Source organism: Mobula birostris, chromosome 4 (genome assembly GCF_030028105.1).
Source record: "Mobula birostris isolate sMobBir1 chromosome 4, sMobBir1.hap1, whole genome shotgun sequence".
NCBI classification, from domain to species: domain Eukaryota; kingdom Metazoa; phylum Chordata; class Chondrichthyes; order Myliobatiformes; family Myliobatidae; genus Mobula; species Mobula birostris.
Genome location: NC_092373.1, coordinates 206,110,620 through 206,136,831, shown reverse-complemented (window position 1 = coordinate 206,136,831; position 26,212 = coordinate 206,110,620). Strand labels below are relative to the sequence as shown.

Here is a 26,212-nt window from a genome sequence, read left to right as displayed (position 1 = left end):
CAGACCACATGAGGTCCTTGATGATGTGGATGACAAGGAACTTAAAGCTGTTTACCCTCTCAACCCCAGATCCATTGATATCAGTAGGGGTTAGCCTGTCTCCATTTCCCCTGTAATCCACAACCAGCTCCTTTGTTTTTGTGACATTGAGGGAGAGGTTGTTTTCTTGAGATTAGGCCAATCAATGTAGTGTCATCAGCAAATTTAATTAACAGATTAGAGCTGTGGGTGTACAGGGAGTAAAGGAGTGGACTTAGTACACAGCCTTGAGGGGCTCCTGTGTTGAGAGTCAGAGGGGTGGAGGTGATTCTTACCACCTGCCAGTGATCTGACAGTAAGTATATAAATATATATTGAATAAATTAAAACAGTGCAAAAATAGAAATAATATATATTTTTAAAAAAGTGAGGTAGTGTTCATATGTTCAATGACCATTTGAGAATTGTGTGGCAGAGGGGAAGAAGCTCTTCCTGAATCAGTGAGTGTGTGCCTTCAGGCTTCTGTACCTCCTTCCTGATGGCAGCAGTGAGAAGAGGGTATGTCCTGGGTGATGGAGGTCCTTAATAATGGAGGTCCAAGCAGCGCCAGGAGCAGAGCACTTTGAAGAGGTTACTTGCAGGTCGGCGAAGCTTGTTATAAAAGGAGAGCTTTGTGGGTGTTTGGGAGGTCAAAACAGTGTTGGAAGCTGAGCACTGTGAATTAAATAAAGTACAGAAGGGCCGTTGGTGTGCCATTGTTGGGAGTAGTCCAGCAGTGAGACGAGGAGCATCAGGCTTTAACTCAAGAGGCTTCGATGAGGCTGAGGCCAAAGAAGCAGGTTTTGGTCTTGGTTGTCTGTTGTACAGTGAAGGCAGGATGGCAGACATGGCAGTGGAACGTTCCTCCTGTAGGATGTGGGAATTCATGGAACCTGATAGTCTCCCTGATGACTACACCTGTGGGAAGTGCAGACAACTCCAGCTCCTGAAAGACCGCATTAAGGAGCTGGACCTGAAGTTGGGTGAACTTCGGATCATCCTGGAGGCAGAGCATTTGATAGATACGACTTTTGAGCAGGTGGCTACACCCAGAGTGCAGAATTCGGGGAGTAGATGGGTGAACACCGAGAGAGGTAAAGGGAAAAAGAAGTCAGTACAGGGTCCCCCTGTGGCCATTCCCCTCAGTAACTGGTTAACCCCCTTGGATATTGCTGTGGGGGGGCGGGGGGTGAGGTGACCTATCTGGGCGAGGCAGCTGCATCCAGACCAGTAGCACTGTGGTTGCATCTGAGCCTCAGCAGAAAGGTTGGGCGAAGTCAGGTGGAGCAATAGTAATAGGAGACTTGATAGTTATGGGGACAGATAGGAGATCCTGTGGCAACAAAAGAAACGCCAGGATAGTGTGTTACCTCTTGCATGTTAGGACCCAGAATGTCTCTGAGCAGTTGCAGAATATCCTTGAATGGGAGGGTGAGCAGCTGGAGGAAATAGGGGAGCTAGAAGGGGCTATGAGGAGGCCTGGTGAGCAGGATTAAGGAAAAATCCCCAAAGCATTCTACAAGTATGTGAAGAGCAAGAGGATGAACCGTATGAAAATAGGACCTCTAAGGTGCAATAGTGGAAACATGCATGGTGGTAGCAGAGGTACTTAATGAATACTTTGCCTCAGTATTCACCAGTGAAAAGGACTTTGGCAATTGTGGGGATGACTTACAACGGACTGAAATGCTTGAGTGTATAGACATTAAGAAAGAGGATGTGCTGGAACTTCTGAATGGTATTAAGTTAGATAAGGTGCCGGGACCGGACAAGATATACCCCGGGGAACTGTGAGAAGCAAGGGAGGGGATTGCTGAGTCTTTGGCATTGATCTTTGCATCATCAATGAGGACGGGAGAAGTACTGGAGGATTGGAAGGTTGCAAACATATTTCCCTTGTTCAAGAAAGGGAGTAGAGATAGCCCAGGAAATTATAGACCAGTGAGTCTTACCTCAGTGGTGAGCAAGTTGTTGGAGAAGATCCTGAGAGGCAGGATTTATGAGCATTTGGAGAGACATAATGTGATTAGAGATAGTCAGCATGACTTTGTCAAGGGCAGGTCGTGCCTTACAAGTCTGATTGGATTCTTTGAGGATGTAACAAAACACATTGATGGAGGTAGAACAGTGGATATAGTGTATATGAATTTCAGTAAGGCATTTAATAAGGTTCCCCATGCAAGGCTCATTCAGAAAGTAATGAGGCATGGGTTCCAAGGGGACCTTGCTTTATGGATCCAGAATTGGCTTGCCCACAGAAGGCAAAGTGTGGTTGTAGATGGTTCGTATTCTGCATAGTGGAGGATGGTGACCAGTGGTGTTCTGCAGGGATCTGCTCTGGGACGACTCCTCTTTGTAATTTTTATAAATAACCTGGATGGATGAGGAAGTAGAAGGGTGGGTTAGTAAGTTTGCTAATGACACAAAGGTTGGAGGTGTTGTGGATAGTCTGGGTTGTCAGAGGTAACAGTGGGACATCGATAGGATGTAGAACTGGGCTGAGAAGTGGCAGATGGAGTTCAACTCAGATAAGTGTGAAGTGATTCATTTTGGTAGGTCAAATTTGAAGACGGAATATAATATTAATGGTGAGACTCTTGGCAGTGTGGAGGATCAGCGAGACCTTGGGTCCAAGTCCACAGAACACTCAAATCTGCTGGGCAGGTTGACAGTGTTGTTAAGAAGGCGTATGGTATGTTGGCCTTCATCAACTGTGGGATTGAGTTCAAGAGCCGAGAGGTAATGTTACAGATATGTAAGATCTTAGACTCTGCTTGGAGTACTATGTTCAGTTTTGGTCACCTCATTACAGGAGGGTTGTGGATACCATCGAGAGAATGCAGAGGTTTACAAGGATTTTGCCTGGATTGGAGAGCATGCCTTATAAGAATAGCTTGAGTGAATTTGGCCTTTTCTCCCTGGAGCAACAGAGGATGAGAGGTGACTTGTATAAGATGATGAGGGGCATTGATCGTGTGGATAGCCAGAGGCTTTTTCCCAGGGCTGAAATGGCTAACATGAGGGGGCATAGTTGTAAGGTGCTTGGAAGGAGATAAAAGGGGGATGTCAGAGGTGAGTTTTTCACACAGAGAGTGGTGGGTGCATGGACTGCACTGCCAGTGATGGTGGTAGAGGCAGATACAATAGGGTCTTTTAAGAGACTCGTCAATTGTACTTGGAGCTTAGAAGAATAGAGGGCTATGCGGTAGGGAAATTCTAGGCAGTTTCTAGAGTACATAGTCGGCACAACATTGTAGGTTTCTATGTTTCTATGTCTCTATATTTTTAATGTAGCTTTTCGGAGGCATCACTCCTTGAAGATATATTGGATACTATGGAGGCTAGTACCAAGATGGAACTGACTAATTTGACAACTTTCTGCAGCATCTTATGGACCTATGCAGTAATTCCACCCCCCACCCCCGCCACACCAGACAGTAATTCAGCCTGTCAGAATGCTCTTCACGGTACAGCTATAGAAGTTTTAGTTAACAAACCAAAACTCTTCAAACTCTTAATGAAATCTAGCTGCTGTCTTGCCTTCTTTATAGCTGCATCAATATTTAGGGACCAGGTTAGATCCTCAGAGATCTTGACATCCAAGAGCTTGAAATTGCTCTGTCTCCACCTGATCCCTCTGTGGATTGGTTGTGTTCCAATGTCTTGCCCTTCCTGAGGTACACAATCAGCTCTTTCATCTGACTGACATTAAGTGCAAGGTTGTTGCTGCAGCACCACTCAGCTAACTAGTGTATCTCACTCCTGTATGCCTACTCATTACCATTTGAGATTCTACCAACAATAGTACTACAGTGTACTATTAGTAAATTTATAGATAATATTTGAGCTATACCTAGCTATACAGTCATGGGTATAGAGAGAGTAGAGCAGTGGGCTAAACACACACCCCTGAGGTGTGTCAGTGTTGATTGCCAGCAAGGAGGAGATACAATCACAAATCTGCACAGATTGTGGTCTTCTGGTTAGGAAGTCGAGGATCCAATTGCAGAGTGAGGTACAGAGGCCCAGGGCTATGGGAATTCTAGTTCACTTGAAAGGAGTGTTAACATTACATTTGCCTGCAAGTTAACCCTTAAGGAATCCTGCACAAGGATTCCCATGTCCCTTTGTACCTCCCCCCATTTAGAAAATAGTCTATCCCTTTATTCCTTCTACCAAAGTGCATTACCATGCACTTCCCTACACTATATTCCACTTGTCATATCTTTGACTTTTCTCCCAATTGGTCTAAGATTTTCTGCTAACTCTCTGCTTCCTCAACACTACTTGCCCCACTACCTATCTTTGTATTGTCCGTAAACTTGACCACAAAACTATCAATTCCGTCATCCAAATCATTCGTATATAATAGGAAGAGAAGCAGTCCCAACTCTGACCCCTGCAGAACACCATTAGTCACTGGCAGCCAACCAGAAAAGGCTCCCTTTATTCCCATTCTTTGTCTCCCACCAGTCAGCCAATCTTCTATCTTTACTGTAATACCATGGGCTGTTATTTTGTTAAACAGCTTCATGTGGGGCACTTTGTCAAAGACCTTCTCAAAATCCATGTAAGCAACATAATCTGACTCTTTCTCTTGTTTCCTCAAAAGCTTCCAACAAATTTGTCAAGCAAGTTTTCTCCTTAAGGAAACCATGCTGACTTTGGCCTGTTTTATCATTCGGGGTATAAGTACCCCGAATCCTCATCCTTAATAATGGACTTCAAAATTTTCCCAACTGCTGAAGTCAGGCTAACTGACCTATAGTTTCCTTATTTCTGCCTCCTTCCTTTCTTGAAGAGTGCAGTGATATTTGCAGTTTTCCAGTCCTCAGGAATCATTCCAGAATCCAGTAATTCTTGAAAGATGATTACTGATGCCTCCACAATCTCTTCAGCTATTTTTTTTTGGAACCCTGGGGTGTAGTCCATCTGGTCCAAGTGATTTATCCACCTTCAGACCTTTCAGTTTCCCAAGCACCTTCTCCTTATTAGTAGCAACAACACTTCTGCCCCATGACACACTCGAATTTTGGTACACTACTAGTGTCTTCCATAATGAAGACTGATGCAAAATACCTTAACAAGTTCCTCCTGCATTTCTTTTTCCCCCATTATTGTGTCTCCAGCATAATTTTCTACCGATCCAGTATCCACTCTCACCTCTCTTTTACTCTTTATGTATTTGAAAAAACTTTTGGTATCCTATCTGTTCCTAGGAAATATCATTTCAGACACTTCTCTCCCGTTTCTTGATCTCCCTGTCTCCATCTCTGGAGATATTCTGTCTACCGATACCGTAAGTTAAGAGCCCAGGAAAGATACTGGCATGGATGGAGCATTGGCTGATTGGCAGAAAGCAAAGTGTGGGAATAAAAGGAGCCTTTTCTGGTTTGCTGTCAGTGACTAGTGATTTCCCACAGGTGTCTGTGTTGGGACTGTCTCTTTTTACATAATGTGTTAATGATTTGGGTGAAGGAATTGATGGGTTTGTGGCCTTGTTTGCAGATGATATGAAGATGAGTGGAGGGCCAGCTAGTTTTGAGGAAGCAGAGGTGCTACAGAGGGACTTCGACAGATTAGGAAAATGGGCAAAGAAGTGGCAGTTGGAGTAGAGTGTCGGAAAGTGTGTGGTCATGCACCTTGGAAGAAGAAATAAAAGCATAGACTATTTTCTAAGTGGCAAGAAAATTTAAACAATGAAGGTGCGGAAGGACTTGGGAGTCCTTGTGCTGGATTCCCTAAAGGTTAGTTTGCAGATTGAGTGGGTGGAGAGAAAGGCAAATACAATGTTAGCATTCATTTCAAGAGGACTAGAATACAAATGCAAGGAAGTAATGTTGAGCCAATGTAAGGAGTTTTGTGAACAGTTCAGGCTCCCTTATCTAAGAAAGGGTGTTCTGACATTGGAGAGAGTTCAAAGGTGATTCACAAAAATGATTCCAGGATTGAAAGCCTTATCATGTGAGGAGTGTTTGATGGCCCTATGCCCAGATTTACCAGAATTCAGAAGAATGATGGCGATCTCTTTGAAAACTCTCGAATGTTGAAAGGCCTCAACAGAGTTGACGTAGATATGATGTTCCCTATGGTGGGGGAGTCTAAGACCAGAGGACACAGCCCCAGAATAGTGAGGCATCCATTTAGAACAGAGATGAGCAATTTCTAAGTAAATTTGAAGAATTTGCTGCAACAGGTGATTGTGGAGGCCAAGTCGTCGGCTCTTTTCTTGCTGGTGCCATCAAGTAGAAGGTGCAAGAGCCTCAAGACTCACAACATGAGGTACAAAAAGAGTTACTAACCCACAACAATCAGCATCTCGAACAATGGAGATAACTGTCAGGAGAGGGAAGGGAGAATGTCAGATAGTGGAGAGCACCCCTGTGGCCATCCCCCTCAACAGTAAGTACTCCATTTTGAGTACTGTTGGAGGGGACGGGACGCCCTACCTGGGTGAAGCAGGAGTGGCTGTGCCTCTGCTGCTGGGTCTGGCCCTGTAGCTCAGAAGGGCAGGGAACTGAAAAGGGTGACAACAGTAACAGAGGACTTTATTGTCGGGGACAGGTAGGCAATTCTATGGGCGTGAAGAGGAAACACGGATGGTAGTTTGCTTCCCAGGTGCTAGGGTACACAAGGTTTCTGAATGCGTCCACGATATCCTGAACAGGGAAGGATGAGCAGCCAGAAGACGTGGTACATATTGGTACCAACAACATGGGTAGAAAAGGGAGGAGGTCCTGAAAAAAGAATACAGGGAATTAGGAAGGATGCTGAGAAACAGGACGTCAAGAGTAGTAATCTCGGGATTGTGGCTTGTGCCAAGTTACAGTGAGGATAGGAATAGAGTGAAGTGGCAGGTAAATATGTGGGTGAAGGATTGGAACAGAGGGCAGGGTTTCGTATTTCTGGATAACTGGGGCAGATAAGACCTGTATGACAGAGACGGGTTCCACTTGACTCTGAAGGGGACCAATATTCTTATTGGAAGGTTAACGAGAGCTGTTGGGAGTGATTTAAACTAATATGGTGAGGGGATGCAAACCAGTATGAGCCAACAGCTTAACAAGTAGATGATAGATGTAACATGAATGTAAGAAAGGACAAGCCAATGATTGAGTATAAATGTAGACAGAGCAAAGTTAAATTATACTACAGAGGCAAAATTCAAAAGGGTGAAGATTGCAGGTCTGAAGCTGTTGTTTTTAAATGTGCATAGCATTCAGAATAAAGTTGGTGAACTGGTAGTGCAGTTAGAGATTGGTCGGTATGATCACTGAGTCATGCTTGAAAGAAGGCCATAGTTGGGAGCTTGACATCAAAGGATATACTTTGTATCGCAAGGCGTAGGCGGTGGTGTGTTTCTGTTGGTAAGAGATAGAATTACATTTTCAGAAAGAGGTGACATAGCGTCGGAGAATGTTGAATCTTTGTGGGTGGAGTTAGAAACATAGAAAACAGAAACACAGAAAACCTACAGCACAATACAGGCCCTTCGGCTCACAAAGTTGTGCCAAACATGTCCCTACCTTAGAAATTACTAGGATTACCCATAGCCCTCTACTTTTCTAAGCTCCATGTACCTATCCATAAGTCTCTTAAAAGACCCTATCGTATCCGCCTCCACCACCGTTGCTGGCAGCCTATTCCACTCACTCACCACTCTCTGAGTAAAAAACTTACCCCTGACATCTCCTCTGTACCTGCTTCCCAGCACCTTAAACCTGTGTCCTCTTGTGGCAACCATTTCAGCCCTGGGAAAAAGCCTCCGACTATCCACACGATCAATGCCTCTCATTATCTTGTACACCTCTATCAGGTCATCTCTCATCCTCCGTCGCTCCAAGGAGAAAAGGCCGAGTTCACTCAACTCGTTTTCATAAGGCATGCTCTCCAATCCAGGCAACATCCTTGTAAATCTCCTCTGCACCCTTTCTATGGTTGAAACTGCAAGGGTGAAAAAACTATTATGGGAATCATATATAGGCCTCCAAATAGACAAGATATGAAGTTGAGATTGCAAAAGGAGCTGGAAAAGGTATGTAAAAAGGGTAATGGCACAATTATAAAAGGGGACTTCAATATGCAAAAGGATTGGGAAAATCAGGTTGGTGTTGGATCACAAGAGAGGGAATTTGTTGAATGCCTACAAGTTGCCTTTCTAGAGCAGTTTGTGCCAAACTCAGGGAAAGGCCATCTTACATTAGGTGTTGTGTAATAACTCAGGTCTTATTAGGGAGCAAGATCTAAAAGAACCCTTCGGAGGCAGTGATCAGAATATGACTGAATTCTTACTGCAATTTGAGAGGGAGAAGCTTAAGTCACGTATCAGTTTTGCAATGGAATAAAGGGAATTACAGAGGCATGAGAGAGGAGCTTGCCCAGGTGGATTGGAGAGGGATACTGGCGGGGTTGATGGCAGAGCAGAGATGGCTGAAGTTTCTGGGAATAGTTCACAAGGTGCAGGATATGTCCCACAGAAGTTGTTCTCAAATGGCAGGGGTAGGCAACCTTGGCTGACAAGGGAAGTTAAGGACTATATAAAAGCCAAGGAAAGGGCATATAAGGTAGCAAAAGTGAGTGGGAAGTTGGATGATTGGGAAATTTTTAAAATCCAACAAAAGGCAACTAAAAAAACTATAACAAGAGGAGGAGGAGGAGAAGGAACTTTGACTCAGACCATGAGAGGCCTGTGTCGGGCATTTTCATGCCTTACAAGGCGCAGATTGGAAGTCTGTGTGGGGCGCCACTCCTCGCACAGACTAGAGCGATGTGTGATTAAGTGCCTTGCTCAAGGGCACAAACAGGCTACCACAGCTGAGGCTCGAACTAGTGACCTTGAGGTAACTAGACGAACGCCTTAACCACTTGGCCACGTGCCCAACACAAGAGAAAAGATTAAATATGAGGGCAAACTAGCCAATAATATAAAACAGGATACCAGAAGTTTTTCCAGTTATATAAAGAGTAAAAGGGAGGTGAACTAAATGGCAGATGAACTTAGTGGGTACTTTGCATGTCTTCACTGTGGACGTCACCAGCAGTGTGCCAGAAGTCCGAGAGTGTCAGGGAGCAGGAGAGAGAGCCATTGCTGTTACAAAGAAAAAGGTGCCAGGCAAATGGAAAGATTTTAGGTGGATAAATCACTGGACAAGATGGACTACATCCCAGAGTCCTGAGAGAGGTTACTGAAGAGATAACGGATGCATTGGTCATGACCTTTCAAGAACACACTTATTTCTGGCATGGTCCTGGAGGACTAGAAGATTGCAAATGTCACTCCGTTCTTTAAGAATGGAGGAAGGCAATTGAAAGGAAATTATAGGCCAATTAGCCTAACCTCAGTGGTTGGGAAAGTGTTGGAATCTATTACTAAGGATGAGGTTTCGGGGTACTTGGAGAATAATGATAAAATAAGGCAAAGTCAGCATGGTTTCTGTAAAAGGAAATCTTGGCTGACAAATCTGTCAGAGTTCTTCGTGGAAGTTACAAGCAGGGTGGACAAAGGAGAGGCAGTGGATGTCATTTACATGGATTTTCAGAAGGCATTTGATAAGGTGCCATACAGGAGGCTGCTTAACAAAATAAAATCCTGTGGTGTTACAGGAAAGGTACTGGTGTGGATAGAGGGATGGCTGACAGGCAGGAGGCAGTGAGTGGGAATAAAGGGGGCCTTTTCTGTTTGGCTGCCAGTGACTAGTGGTGTTCCTCAGGAGTCAGTATTGGGACCACTACTTTAAACATTGTTTGCCAATGATTTGGAAAATGGAATTGATGGCTTTGTGGCAAAGTTTGTGAAGGATACAAAGATAGGTGGAGGGATAGGTCGTGCTGAGGAAGCAATGGGATTGCAGCAGGACTTAGACAAATTGCAAGAATGGGCAAAAAGGAAGGAGTAGCGGACCGCACGACCCAATTTACATCAGTGGTGCGCAAGTAGAACAGGTCAAAAGCTTTAAGCTCCTCGGGGTCAATATCACAAATGACCTGACTTGGTCCAACCAAGCGGAGTTCACTGCCAAGAAGGCCCCCAGCGCCTTAACTTCCTGAGAAAGGTAAAGAAATTTGGCCTGGCCCCTAAAACCCTCACTAATTTTTATAGATGCACCGTAGAAAGCATTCTTCTAGGGTGCATCACAATCTGGTATGGAAGTTGTCCTGTCCAAGACCGAAAGAAGCTGCAGAAGATCGTGGACATGGCGCAGCACATCACACAAACCAATCTTCCGTCCTTGGACTCACTTTACACCGCACGCTGTCGGAACAGTGCTGCTAGGATAATCAAGGACACGACCCACCCAGCCGATACACATTTCGTCCTTCTTCCCTCCGGGAGAAGACTCAGGAGCTTGAAGACTCGTACGGCTAGATTTGGGAACAGCTTCTTTCCAACTGTGATAAGACTGCTGAATGGATCCTGACCCAGATCTGGGCCGTACCCTCCAAATATCCAGACCTGCCTCTCGGTTTTTTTTTGCACTACCTTACTTTCCCTTTTCTATTTTCTATTTATGATTTATAATTTAAATTGTTAATATTTACTATCGATTTGTAATCCAGGGAGCGCGAAGCACAGAATTAAGTATCGCTGTGATGATTGTATGCTCTAGTATCAATTGTTTGGTGACAATAAAGTAAAGTTAAGTAATGCATTTTGGTAAAAAGGAACAATAGTACGAACTATCATCTAAATGGGGAGAAGGTTCAAACATCAGAGGTGCAGGGGGACTTAGGAGTCCTTGTGCAAGACCCAGATGGTTAATTTACAAGTTGAGTCTATGGTAAGGAAGGCAAATGCAATGTTGGTATTTATTTCAAGGGGAGTAGAATATAAAAACAAGGAGATAATGCTGAGCCTCTATAAGACACCAGTCAGGCCGTACTTCGAGTATTGTCAATGGTTTTGGGCCCCATATCTCAGAAAAGATGTGTTGTCATTGGGGAGAGTCCAGAGGAGGTTCACAAGGATGATTCCAGGAATAAAGGGGTGAATGTATGAGGAGCACTTGGCAGCTTTGGGCCTGAACTCACTGGAATTTAGGAGAATGCGTGGGGATCTCATTGAAACTTACTGAATGTTGAAAGGACTAGATAGGGTGAATGTGGAGAGGGTGTTTCCTACGGTGGGGGTATCCAGAACTAGAAGGCACAGCCTCAAAACTGAGGGGTGACCTTTTAGAAACATAGAAAATAGGTGCAGAAGTAGGCCATTCGGCCCTTCGCGCCTGCACTGCCATTCAGTATGATCATGGCTGATCATCCAACTCAGAACCCTGTACCAGTCTTCCCCCCCATACCCCCTGATCCCTTTAGCCACAAGGGCAATATCTAACTCCCTCTTAAATATAGCCAATGAACTGGCCTCAACTGTTTCCTGTGGCAGAGAATTCCACAGATTCACCATTCTCTGTGTGAAGAAGTTTTTCCTAATCTCGGTCCTAAAAGGCTTCCCCTTTATCCTCAAGCTGTGACCCCTCGTTCTGGACTTCCCCAACATCGGGAACAATCTTCCTGTATCTAGCCTGAACAATCCCTTTAGGATTTTATATGTTTCAATAAGATCCCCTCTCAATCTTCTAAATTCCAGAGAATATAAGCCTAGTCAATCCAGTCTTTCATCATATGAAATTATCCTGCCATCCCAGGAATCAATCTGGTGAACTGTCTTTGCACTCCCTCTATGGCAAGGATGTCTCTCCTCAGATTAGGGGACCAAAACTGTACACAATACTCCAGGTGTGTTCTCACCTAGGCCTTGTACAACTGCAGTAGTACCTCCCTGCTCCTGTACTCGAATCCTCTTGCTATGAATGCCAGCATACCATTTGCCTTTCTCACTGCCTGCTGTACCTGCATGCCTACTTTCAATGACTGATGTATAAAGACACCCAGGTCTCGTTGCACCTCCGCTTTTCGTAATCGGCCACCATTCAGATAATAATTTGTTTTCCTGTTCTTGCCACCAAAGTGGATAACCTCACATTTATCTACATTAAATTGCATCTGCCATGAATTTGCCCACTCACCTAATCTATCCAAGTCACCTTGTATCCTCTTAGCATCCTCCTCACAGCTAACACTGCCGCCCAGCTTTGTGTCATCCGCAAACTTGGAGATGCTGCATTTAATTCCCTCATCTAAGTCATTAATATATATTGTAAACAACTGGGGTCCCAGCACTGAGCCTTGTGATACCCCACCAGTCACTGCCTGCCATTCTGAAAAGGTCCCGTTTATTCCCACTCTTTGTTTCCTGTCTGCCACCCAATTCTCTATCCACATCAATACCTTACCCCCAGTACCGTGTGCTTTAAGTTTGCACACTCATTTTCTGTGTGGGACCTTGTCAAAAGCCTTTTGAAAATCCAAATATACCACATCCACTGGTTCTCCCCTATCCACTCTAATAGTTACATCCTCAAAAAATTCTGAGATTCGTCAGACATGATTTTCCTTTCACAAATCCATGCTGACTTTGTCCGATCATTTCACCACTTTCCAAATGTGCTGTTATCACATCTTTGATAACTGACTCACCACCGATGTCAGGCTAACCGGTCTATAATTCCCTGGTTTCTCTCTCCATCCTTTTTTAAAAAGTGCGGTTACATTAGCCACCCTTCAATCCTCAGGAACTAGTCCGGAATCTAAAGAGTTTTGAAAAATTATCACTAATGCATCCACTATTTCTTGGGCTACTTCCTTAAGCACTCTGGGATGCAGACCATCTGGCCCTGGGGATTTATCTGCCTTTAATCCCTTAAATTTACCTAACACCACTTCCCTACTAACATGTATTTCCCTCAGTTCCTCCATCTCACTGGACCCTCTGTCCCCTACTATTTCCGGAGGATTATTTATGTCCTCCTTAGTTATTCAATTGGTCTGCCATGTCCTTGCTCCCTATAATCAATTCACCTGTTTCTGTCCGTAGAGGACCTACATTTGTCTTAACCAATCTTTTTCTTTTCACATATCTATAAAAGGTTTTACAGTCAGTTTTTATGTTCCCTGCCAGTCTTCTCTCATAATCTTTTTTCCCCTTCCTAATTAAGCCCATTGTCCTCCTCTGCTGGACTCTGAATTTCTCTCAGTCCTCAGGTGATCCACTTTTCCTGACTAATTTGTATGCTTCTTCTTTGGAATTGATACTATCCCTAATTTCCCTTGTCAGCCACAGGTGCACTACCTTCCTTGATTTATTCTTTTGCCAAACTGGGATGAACAATTGTTGTAGTTCATCCATGCAACCTTTAAATGCTTGCCATTGCATATCCACCGTCAATCCTTTAAGTATCATTTGCCAGTCTATCTTAGCTAATTCACGTCTCATACCTTCAAAGTTACCCTTCTTTAAGTTCAGAACCTTTGTTTCTGAATTAACTATGTCACTCTCCATCTTAATGAAGAATTCCACCATATTATGGAGGGGCCTCTCACGATAAGATTGCTAATTAACCCTTCCTCATTGCTCAAAACCCAGTCCAGAATAGCCTGCTGTCTAGTTGGTTCCTCGACATGTTGGTTCAAAAAACCATCCCGCATGCATTCCAAGAAATCCTCTTCCTCAGCACCCTTACCAATTTGGTTCACCCAATCTATATGTAGATTGAAGTCACCCATTATAACTGCTGTTCCTTTATTGCACACATTTCTAATTTCCTGTTTAATACCATCCCCAACCTCACTACTACTGTTAGGTGGCCTGTACACAATTCCCACCAGCGTTTTCTGCCCCTTAGTGTTATGCAGCTCTACCCATATCGATTCCACATTCTCCCGGTTAATGTCCTTCCTTTCTATTGCGTTAATCTCCTCTCTAACCAGCAATGCTACCCCACCTCCTTTTCTTTCATGTCTATCCCTCCTGAATATTGAATATCCCTGAATGTTGAGCTCCCATCCCTGGTCACCCTGGAGCCATGTCTCTGTGACCCCAACTATATCATATTCGTTAATAACAATCTGCACTTTTAATTCATCCATCTTGTTACGAATACTCCTTGCATTGACGCACAAAGCCTTTCGGCTCGCTTTTACAACACTCTTAGCCCTTATACAATTATGTTGAAAAGTGGCCCTTTTTGATTTTTGACCTGGATTTGCCGGCCTGCCACTTTTACTTTTCCCTTACTACTTTTTGCTTCTACCCTCATTTTACACCCCTCTGTCTCTCTGCACTTGTTCCCATCCCCCTGTTGTGAACTAACCTCCTCCCTCCTAGTCTCTTTAATTTGATTCCCATCTCCCCAACCACTCTAGCTTAAAGTCACCTCAGTAGCCCTCGCAAATCTCCCCGCCAGGATATTGGTCCCCCTAGGATTCAAGTGTAACCCGTCCCTTTTGTACAGGTCACGCCTGCGCTGAAAGGGGTTCCAATGATCCAGAAACTTGAATCCCTGCCCCCTGCTCCAATCCCTCAGCCACGCATTTATCTTCCACCTCATTGCATTCCTACTCTCACTGTCGCGTGGCACAGGCAGTAATCCCGAGATTACTACCTTTGTAGTCCTTTTTCTCAACTCCCTTCCTAACTCCCTATATTCTCCTTTCAGGACCTCTTCCCTTTTCCTACCTATGTCATTGGTACCTATATGTACCACGACCTCTGGCTCTTCACTCTCCCACTTCAGGATATCTTGGACGCGATCAGGAATATCCTGGACCCTGGCACCAGGGAGGCAAACTACCATCCGGGTCTCTGGATAGCGTCCACAGAATCGCCTATCTGACCCCCTGACTATTGAGTCCCCTATTACTACTGCCCTCCTCTTCCTTTCCCTACCCTTCTGAGCTACATGGCCGGACTGTGTGCCGGAGGCACAGGTAAGCTGTCCCCCCCAACAGTACTCAAACAGGAGTACCTATCGTCAAGGGGCACAGCCACCGGGGTACTCTCTATTACCTAGCTCTTCCCCTTCCCCCTCCTAACTGTGACCCACTTGTCTGCCTCCCATGGCCCCGGTGTGACCACCTGCCTGTAACTCTTCTCTATCACCTCCTCACTCTCCCTGACCAGATGAAGGTCATTGAGCTGCAGCTCCAGTTTCCTAACGCGGTCCCTTAGGATCTGCATCTCGGCGCAGCTGGCGCAGATGTGGACGTCCGAGGGGCTTGGAGACTCCAGGGCCTCCCAAATCCGGCACCGAGAATAACAAACTGCCCTCATACTCATACTGCCCCTCTCCTCAAATAACAACAAAAAATGAATACCAAGCCTTTCTCGCCTCGCCCATTTCTGCCGAAGCCCTTAAGCCTTCACTCTGCTACCGGCTCACTCCGCTGCCCGCAAACTACGCTGCCCGCTGTATGAGGCTCTGTTCCTTTTAAATCTTCCGCGTTTCACTGCCCGACGTTACACACCTGCGCAGTCCCGCCTCTCTGAATGCTGATGGAAAAAAAACCCGAAAAATTCAAAAATGGCTTCCTCCGCACTCCCGCTCCGATTCTCAGACTTCCTACTTCGAATTTTTTGGAATGCAAGTAAGGAGGAATTTTTTTAACCAGAGAGTAGTGAATCTGTGAAATGCTCTGCCACAGACCGTGGGTATATTTAAGGCGGAAGTTGATTGTTTCCTGACCGGTCAGGGTATGAAACGATATGGTTTGAGTGGGATCTGGGATCAGCCATGATGGAATGGTGGAGCACACTCGATGGGCTAAATGGCCTAATTCTGCTCCAGTTACTTGTGGTCTAACTTCATTCACTTGCCCATGCTTTCAGACGTTCCCACAACCAATGATCTCACTTTAAGGACTTATTACCTTGATATTTCATGTTCTCATTATTTATCGCTATTTATTTATATTTGCATTTGCACAATTTGTTGTCATCTGCACTCTAGTTGATGTTTGATTCATCCTGTGATAGTTGTTATACTATAGATTTGCTGTGCAGGTCCACAGGAAAATCAATCTCAGGGTTGTAAATGGTGGCGTACTGTATGTACTTTGAGAATAAAATTTACTTTGAACTTTATATTTAAGGCAGAGGTTGATAGATTCTTGATTAGTCAGGGCATGATTGGATTTGGGGAGTAAGCAGCAGATTGAGGCTGAGAAGGAAACGGCTCATCCATGACAAAATGGTAGAGCAGGCTCGATGGGCCAAATGGCCTAATTCTGCTGCTGTTACTTTTGGGCTTATGCATCGACTTGTATAGCAACTTTCCCATCCTCAGCTCTATCACTCTGGTTGCCATACCCTGCCAAATGAACTTAAACCAGGGGTTCGGAAACGCGGGTCCAGGTTAATGGTATTGGTCCAAGGCATAAAAAAGATTGGGAACTCCTGGTTTAAACACTCCCAACAGTGCTAGGAAATCTGCCTGCAAATATATTGGTCCCCCTCAGGTTCAGCTGTTGTTGTTGTTGCTCCTTTCCATGCCCTGTGGTGCATTGGGCAGCTGTTTCTTTGGTATTTTGTCTTTTTTATCAGACCAAGCTGCTAGCTCGACACTCAACCCAGCACAGATGAAAGACGTGGAAAGAGGCGGCTGGATTCGAACCTGGAATCACTCGCCTTCTGGGTCAGAGGAGGCGCAGCAGGTGAAGGAGCAAGTGCAGGGATTGGCTGAGAAGGAGCGGCTGATTTAAAAAGCCGGTCGTGAGCAGCGAGCTAACCAGACCTTCCAGGTCGGAGGAGGCGAGGCAGGTGAAGCTAATTACTCAAATTATCAGCTAATATAAGCAAGGCTTGCTCTCGGGGAGCGGCCTTGTCGAGGAAAGTGCCTTGCAAGAGAAGTGCAAGTCTTTGGCTCAGGAGTCTTCGGCGAGGAGGCTGAGAGTGGAGACTACGCCACAGTTGGAGAAGGTGAGAAGTGGTGAAGAGATGACCGCTAGGCTGATTCAGTGTGCTGCGTGCATGATGTGGGAGGTCAGGGACACTGATAGTGCCTCTGGCTCCTACACCTGTGGAAAATGTGACCAGATTCAGCTTCTGAAGGACCGTGTTGCAGCACTGGAGAGGCAACTGGATGACGTTCATCCGGGAGAACGAGAGTTTTCTGGACAGGACCTGCAGTGAGATCGTTACACCCAGGATACAGGAAGAGAGAAGGAGGACGACGATGAGCAAGGAAAGGATGCTCGAAGTACAGGAGACCCCGGGAGATGTGCCTCTCGTAAACAGGTTCTCCCTCTTGGAAGCTGTCGGGACAGAAGACAGTGCCAGTCTGAGAGGCGGACGGGTCTGCGAGTCAACAATTGGCGCTGAGGCAAAGTCAGGCAGAGCTGTGGTAGTAGGGGACTCCATAGTGAGAGGTACAGAAAGGGGTTTCTGTGGCAACAGGCAAGATTTAAAGATGGTGTGTTGCCTCCCTGGTGCCGGGATCCAGGATGTCACGGACCGATTGCAGGGAATCCTCAAGGGTGAAGGTGAACATCCAGAAGTGGTGGTGCATGTGGGCACAAATGACGTGTGAAAGAAGAGGAAAGACATTCTACAGCGCGACTTCAGAGAACTCAGAAGAAGGCTGAAAAGTAGAACTTCCAGGGTGGTTATCTCCGGTTTGCTTCCAGTTCCCCGTGCTGGAGTGGGCAAGAACAGGGAGATAATGGATCTGAATGTGTGGCTGAGGAACTGGTGCAGGAAGCAAGGATTTACATTCCTGGACCACTGGGGTATGTTTCGGGGTAAGGATGAATTGTACAAAAGGGACGGGTTGCACCTTAATAAGTGGGGCACCAGCATTCTGGCAGGCAGGTTTGCCTCTGCAACACGGGGGTGTTTAAACTAAGTAGTTGGGGGGAGGGGACGAACTGGAAACGTAAGGGAAAGTGAGAATAAGAAAAGTTAAGAATGACGGCAGAATCAACAGAGCAGAAAGCTCAAGAAAGGATTGTACAGTATGGCCAAGTGAAATAGGAATTGATATGGGAGGTGAGGGGAGTAATGAATTAAAAGTATTGTATATGAATGCACGGAGTATAAGAAATAAAGTGGATGGGCTTGAGGCACAGTTGGAAATTGGTAAGTATGATGTTGTGGGAATAACAGAGACATGGCTTCAAGTGGACAGGGCCTGGGAAATGAATATTCAAGGTTATACGTCCTATCAAAAGGGCAGGCTGATGGGCAGAGGGGTTGGGGTGGCTCTGTTGGTGAGGAATGATATTCAGTCCCTTGCGTGGGGGGACACAGAATCAGGAGACGTAGAGTCAGTATGGATAGAACTGAGAAATTCTAAGGGTAGAAAGACCCTAATGGGAGTTATCTACAGGCCCCCAAACAGTAGTCTGGATGTGGGGTGTAAGTTGAATAAAGTGTTAAAGTTGGCATGTTGCAAAGGTAATGCTACAGTTGTTACGGGGGAATTCAACATGCAGGTAGACTGGAGGAATCAGGTTGGTACTGGACCCCAAGAAAGGGAGTTTGTGGAGTCCCTCCGAGATGGATTCTTAGAACAGCTTGTACTGGAGCCTACCAGAGAGAATGCAATTCTAGATTTAGTATTGTGCGATGAACCGGATTTGATCAGGGACCTCAAGGTAAAGGAGCCATTAGGAGGTAGTGACTATAATATGATAAGTTTTAATCTACAATTTGAGAGGGAGAAGGGAAACTCGGAAGTGTCAGTATTATAGTTGAACAAAGGGAACTATGGTGCTATGAGGGAGGAGCTGGCCAAAGTTCAATGGAACAATACCCTAGCAGGGATGACAGTGGAACAGCAATGGCAAGTGTTTCTGGGAATAATGCGGAAGATGCAGGATCAGTTCGTTCCAAAGAGGAAGAAAGATCCTAAGGGGAGTAAGGGGAGGTCGTGGCTGACAAAGGAAGTAATGGACAGTATAAAAATAAAAGAGAAGAGGTATGACATAGCAAAGATGAGTGGGAAGCCGGAGGATTGGGAAACTTTTAAAGAGCAACAGAAGGTAACTTAAAAGGCAATACGCGGAGAAAAAATGAGGTACGAAAGTAAACTAGCCAAGAATATAAAGGAGGATAGTAAAAGCTTCTTTAGGTACGTGAAAAGGAAAAAAAATAGTTAAGACCAAAATTGGGCCCTTGAAGACAGAAGCGGGTGAAATTATTATGGGGAACAAGGAAATGGCAGACGAGTTGAACAGGTACTTTGGATCTGTCTTCACTAAGGAAGACACAAACAATCTCCCAGATGTAATAATGGCCAAAGGACCTAGGGTAATGGATGAATTGAAGGAAATTTATATTAGGCAGGAAATGGTGTTGGATAGGCTGTTGGGTCTGAAGGCTGATAAGTCCCCGGGACCTGATGGTCTGCATCCCAGGGTACTTAAGGAGGTGGCTTTAGAAATCGTGGATGCATTGGTAATCATTTTCCAATGTTCTATAGATTCAGGCAACACACATCAAAGTTGCTGGTGAACGCAGCAGGCCAGGCAGCATCTCTAGGAAGAGGTACAGTCGACGTTTCAGGCCGAGACCTGACGAAGGGTCTTAGCCTGAAACGTCGACTGTACCTCTTCCTAGAGATGCTGCCTGGCCTGCTGTGTTCACCAGCAACTTTGATGTGTGTTGCTTGAATTTCCAGCATCTGCAGAATTCCTGTTGTTATGTTTTTTTCTGTAGATTCAGGATCAGTTCCTGTGGATTGGAGGGTGGCTAATGTTGTCCCTCTCTTCAAGAAGGGGGGAAGAGAGAAAACAGGGAATTATAGACCGGTTAGCCTGACGTCGGTGGTGGGAAACATGCTGGAGTCAATTATAAAAGATGAAATTACGACACATCTGGATAGTAGTAACAGGATTGGTCTGAGTTAGCATGGATTTATGAAGGGGAAATCGTGCTTGACTAATCTTCTGGAATTTTTTGAGGATGTAACTATGAAAATGGACAAGGGAGAGCCAGTAGATGTAGTGTACCTGGACTTTCAGAAAGCCTTTGATAAAGTCCCACATAGGAGATTAGTGGGCAAAATTAGGGCACATTGCATTAGGGGCAGAGTACCGACATGGATTGAAAATTGGCTGGCTGACAGAAAACAAAGTGTAGCGATTAACGGATCCCTTTCGGAATGGCAGGCGGTGACCAGTGGGGTACCGCAGGGTTCAGTGCTGGGACCGCAGCTGTTTACAATATACATTAATGATTTAGATGAGGGAATTAAAAGTAACATTAGCAAATTTGCCGATGACACAAAGCTGGGTGGCAGTGTGAAATGTGAGGAGGATGTTATGAGAATGCAGGGTGACTTGGACAGGCTGGGTGAGTGGGCAGATGCAGTATAATATGGATAAATGTGAGGTTATCCACTTTGGTGATAAGAACGGGAAGGCAGATTATTAACTAAATGGAGTCAAGTTAGGAAAAGGGGAAGCACAATGAGATCTAGGTGTTCTTGTACATCAGACACTGAAAGCAAGCATGCAAGTACAGCAGGCAGTGAAAAAAGCTAATAGCATGCTGGCCTTCATAACAAGGGGAATTGAGTATAAGAGCAAAGAGGTCCTTCTGCAGCTGTACAGAGCACTGGTGAGACTACACCTGGAGTACTGTGTGCAGTTTTGGTCTCCAAATTTGAGGAAGGACATTCTTGCTATTGAGGGAGTGCAGCGTAGGTTCACAAGGTTAATTCCCGGGATGGCGGGACTGTCCTATGTCGAAAGATTGGAGCGACTGGGCTTGTATACTCTGGAATTTAGAAATCTGAGAGGGGATCTTATTTAAACATATAAGGTTACTAAGAGATTGGACACGCTGGAGGCAGGAAGCATGTTCCTGCTGATGGGTGAGTGCAGAACCAGAGACCACAGTTTGAGAATTAGGGGTAGGCCACTTAGAACGGAGTTTAGGAAAAACTTTTTCACCGAGAGAGTGGTGGATATACGGAATGCTCTGCCCCAGAAGGTTCCGGAGGCCAAGTCTCTGGATGCTTTCAAGAAAGAGATGGATAGAGCTCTTAAAGATAGCAGAATCAAAGGTTATGGGGGATAAGGCAGGAACTGGATACTGATTGTGGATGATCAGCCATGATCACATTGCATGGTGGTGCTGGCTCGAAGGGCCGAATGGCCTACTCCTGCACCTATTGTCTATTGTCTATTGCCTTGAAGTCTGGTGTGGCTAGCTCTGTGCCGCCGGCTGGTTACAGGCTCAGAACCATCACATGCTCCTGATACATTAACCCTTTCTTTCCCAGAATCATTCTTGCATATCTGAGTGTTTGACTCTCTCTCATTGCAGGCACTTCGACGGGATCCATCCTTGTCTTTAATATTCCTCCTAAAGGGACCAATATCACTATGTCAGAAGTTCTGGAGGAGCACAGGGACCCAATCACTGATATTGCATGTGACTCCTCTGAAGATAAGGTAACCAGGATACCATTCATGAGAGCCTCGAAACCTTGTCCAACCAATTAATTAGATGAGGCCTGATCAACACCAATCTGGGGCAACTTGATTGGAATCTGGGGGAAATAAAGAATGGATTGATGTAGGATTAGTGTAAGTGGTTGGTCGACACAGATTTTGTGGGCTAAGGGCCTGTTTCCGTGTTGTGTATCTGTGGGTTAAAGTTTATTTTTGAAAATTACGAATCAATTTATCATCAAAGTACATATATGTCATCAGATAGTACCATCTTGCAGACATTCATGTAAATAGAAAGAAATACAGTAGTAGTATCACACACACACACACACACACACACACACACAGACGGACAAACAACAAATATGCAAAATACAAAACTATGCAAATACAAAAGGAAAAATAAATAAATAAGCAATAAATATTGAAAACATGATTTGTAGAGTCTTTAAAATAGTAGTCATAGTCATACTTTATTGATCCCGGGGGAAATTGATTTTCGTTACAGTTGCACCATAAATAATAAATAGTAATAGAACCATAAATAGTTAAATAGTAATATGTAAATTATGCCAGTAAATTATGAAATAAGTCCAGGACCAACCTATCGGCTCAGGGTGTCTGCAGCTTCAACGTGTTACCGTGAGAAAATAAAATACAACAAATAACTAAGTTAATAAGTTTAAAAGTAAGAAATTATGGAGCAACTGTAACCGGCTGCATGCACGACCGGTGCATGTGCACTTATGTGAGTCCATATGTTGTAGAATCAGTCTGGTGTTGGGGTGAGTGACCCAGAACAGATCCTCTGAAATGATAATGTTGAGGAATTTAAAGTTGCCTACTCTCTCTACCTCTGATTCCCTTATGAGGACTGGCTCATGAGGAGGGCTTTACCTGTAATGGACTGGGCCTTATTCACTACTCTTTGTAGCTTTTTATGTTCAAAGACATTGGTGTTCCCATACTCGGCTGTGATGCGACCAGTCAGTATATTCTCCACAGCACCTATATAGAATTTTGTCAAAGTTTTAGATGACATGCCGAGTCTGTACAAACTTCTAAGAAAGTAGAGACGATGCCATGCCTTCTTTGTGATGGCAGTTATGTGTTGGACCCAGAACAGGTCCTCTGAAATGATAATGCCAAGGAAATTTCAAGTTGCTGGCTCTCCCCCTCTGATCCCTTGATGAGGATCAGTGCACTCTCAATCTCAAATGCAATATTCTCCCATCTCCCCGTTCTGGTGTGTTTATCTGACAGTAGGCTGCGTTGAGACAGAATGACGTTGTTTTGAATTTACAGGGCTGCAATGCAGATATGGTGACGGCTGATGACTCCGGGCTCCTCTGTGTCTGGAAATCAGGAGAAGATTTTACACTCATCCACAAGATTTCATCTTACGGGTGAGTGGTGGCAGAAACATTTCAGTTTATCTGTAACAGAGAAATGTATGGGTCATTGATAATTAATAGAGGGATAATAAGAGGGATAAATGGTGCTTGAACTAAAAGTCTTACTTAGGACCATAATACAAGGAGCAGAATTAGAGCATCTGGCCCATTGAGTCTTCTCTGTCATTCCACCATGACTGATTTATTATCCCTCTCAACCCTATTCTGCTTTTTCCCCATAACCTTTGATGCCCTTACTAATGAAGAGTCTATAAATCTCTGTTTTACATATACCTAATGGCTTGACCTCCTCAGCCATCTGTGCTAATAAGTTCCACAGATTCTTAACCTCTGGCTAAAGAAATTCCTCCTCATCTCTGTTGTAAATGGACAGCCCTCTATCCTGAGACTGTGTCCCGTGGTCCTAGACTCCCCCACATCCTCTCTACATTCACTCTATCCAGACTTTTCAATACTCGATAGGTTTCCATGAGATCCCCTCTCGTTCTTCTAAACTCCAGCAAGTACAAGACCCAGAACCATTAAACCCTCCTCATATGTTAACCCCTTTATTCCCAGAATCATTCACATGAACCTCCTCTGGATCCTGTTCAATGCCAGCACATTGTTTTATTTGAGCAGGGTCAAAGGGCCGAATGGCCTAATTCTGTTCCTCTATCTTATATTCTTTTAGATAAGAGGCTCAAAACTGCTCACAGTACTCTAAATGCAATCTGACCAATGCCTTAGAAAGTTTCTGCTTTACATCCTTGCTTTTATATTGTAGTTCTCTTGAAATGAATGCTAACATCACATTTGTCTTCCTCAACTCAAACAAATAGCAGTGAGCCTAGAACTGACCCTGAGAAACACCACTAGTCATGGGCCTTCAGGCCGAGAAGCTACTTTCCTCCACCACTCTCTGCTTCCATCGGGAAAAATTTGTTTCGAGTTGTCTAGCTGTCCCTGGATGCCAGGTGATCTAACCTTAAAGAGCAGCCTACCATGTGGAACCTTATCAAAAACCTTACTCATGTAGACCATGTCTACTGTCTTTCCCTCATTAACTTCATCAAAACTATGGGGTGTCAGTGGTGTGTGGCAGTTAATGTGACAATATTACAGCTTGGGGTGTCAGAGTTCGGAGACCAATTCCGGTGTCCAACAAAGAAATTTGTATGTTCTTGACGTATATGTGTGGGTTTCCTGCCAAAGTCCAATGAATATCAGTTAGTGGGTTAATTGGTCATTGTAAATTCTCCTGTGATTGATTGGCATCCGTCTGTCTCAGAGGACAATGGGTGATGATGATCATCATCACAAGCCTGGGCAGAAGGTATGGAGATCTTGAGATGCCCAGTCGTCAAGATACCCCTATTGGTTTATGTTTGGCACCAGCTTGGCTACAGGAGCTGCTGGAAGGATGTTCAATGATGTCCAGCTGACTTGGGGGTTCCACTCTGGATTTGCTGTCTGGGTTTACTCCCGTAGTCTTCGTCTCTCCCAAGGCTGCCCACAAGACAGTGGGGGATCTGGTTCACAAGCAAAGGGCATGTCCATACTCCGGTAAGCCTGTGTGTTACATTTGCAGGGGCTGAACCTGCTCCTCATCCTCTGTAGTTCAACCTGAGTCCGAAAGAAGTTCAGTTTCCATGTGTCGCCAGTGAGGAGGCACTAGATCAGGAGAGGCTGTGTACTGGCAGGGAGAGACTCCGTTTTGCAAGACTGCTAGCCGGCGGTGGAAGCTGAAAGCTGCAGCTTCCATACTAGGTGCATCACGATAACTTATGATTAGGCTAAGATTAAATAGGTGGGTTGCTGGGCAGGGCAGCTCAGGTCCAGTTCTGTGCTGGGTCTCTAAATAAATAAATAAAAGTCAATTGGAGTGTATTGTCATGTGCACAAACAGAGTGAGGCATACAGGTGGAATAAAAAGCTTCCTTGTCGCAAGCATGTAGAATCAGACAAAACACAGAGCATAATCTCTTAAGGTGAAGAAAAGAGTATACAGGACTTTAGTGCAAAAGCACAATTAAAAGCAATCTATGGTAGCAGGTGGCCCATTGTGTTCTGTTGCTGAGGTTGAGATAGAATTGTGCAGCTCTGTTCAAGAACCTGGTGATTGCAGGGAAGTAGCATAATGGATGAAATTTTTGATGGCTAAGACCATGAGATATAGGAGCAGAATTAGGCAATTTGGCCTATCGACTCTGCTCCACTATTTCATCATGGCTGAACCAATCTTCCTTTTAGCCCCAATCTCCTGCCTTCTCCCAGTATTCCTTCATGTCCTGACCAATCAAGAATCTATCAACATCTGCCTTAAATATAGATAAAGACTTGGCTTCCGCAGCTGCCTGTGGCAAAGAATTCCACAGATCCACCAATCTCTGGCTAAGGAAATTCCTCCTCATCTCTGCTCTAAAAGGATGCCACTCTATTCTAAGGTATGTCCTCTGGTCTTAGACTCTCCTACCACAGAAAACATCCTCTCCATATCCACTTTATCAAGGCCGTTCACCATTTGATTGGTTTCAGTGAGATCACCATCATTCTTTTGAGTTCCAGTGAACAGACTGATCAAACACTCTTCATATCACAAGACATTTAATCCTGGAATAATTTTCATGAACCTTCTTTGAATCATCTCCAGTTTCAGCACATCCTCTTGAAGATAAGAGGCCCAAAACTGCTGACAATGCTCCAAGCAAGAGCTTGCCAGTGCTTTATAAAGTCTCAATATTACATCCTTGCTTTTATATGAACCTGGTCAGGTGTCAGATCTCTCGGTGGGAGAGCATTTTGGAGGTAGTGACCACAACTCTTATCTCCTTCACCATAGCGCTGGAGAGGTATGGGAGCAGACAATTTCGGAAATCATTTTATTGGGGTAGGGGTAAATATGATGCTATTAGGCAGGAACTTGGGTACATAAATTGGGAGCAGATGTTCTCAGGGAAATGCATGGCAGAAATGTGGTAAATGTTCAGGAAACATTTACATGGAATTCTGCGTAGGTACGTTTCATTGAGGCAAGGGAAGGATGGTAGGGTCGAAGAACCATGGTGTACAAAGTATGTAGAAAATCTAGTTAAGAAGAAAAGAGAAGCATACAAAAGGTTCAAGAAACTAGCTACTGTTAAAGCTCTAGAAAATTACAAGGGTTCTAGGAAGGAGCTTAAGAAGGAAATTAGGAGAGCCAGAAGGGGCCATGAGAAGGCCTTGGTGAGCAGGATTAAGGAAAACCCCAAGTCATTCTACAAGTATGTGAAAAGCAAGAAGATGAGGCATGTCAGAATAGAACCAATCAGGTGCGATAGTGGAAACGTGTGCATGGAGTCGGGGGAGGTAGCGGAGGTACTTAATGAATACTTTGCTTCAGTATTCACCAAGAAAAAAAGCCTTGGCAATTGTGGGGATGCTTACAGCGGACTGAAACGCTAGAGCATATAGACATTAAAAAAGAGGATGTGCTGGAGCTTTTGAAAAGCATTAAGTTAGATAAGTCA

At 44.7% G+C, this 26,212-nt stretch overlaps 1 protein-coding gene across 2 annotated transcripts in view; it reads left to right on the top strand.

Moving 5' to 3' along the window:
• Positions 1 to 26,212, top strand: part of wdr54 (WD repeat domain 54) — a 68,474-nt gene that overhangs the window by 37,025 nt on the left and 5,237 nt on the right. For both annotated transcript variants that reach the window (XM_072256827.1, XM_072256828.1), the window contains exons 7-8: positions 21,182 to 21,309; positions 22,615 to 22,715. In XM_072256827.1, coding sequence (XP_072112928.1) covers positions 21,182 to 21,309; positions 22,615 to 22,715 — 229 coding nt within the window. The remainder of the gene's footprint in view (positions 1 to 21,181; positions 21,310 to 22,614; positions 22,716 to 26,212) is intronic.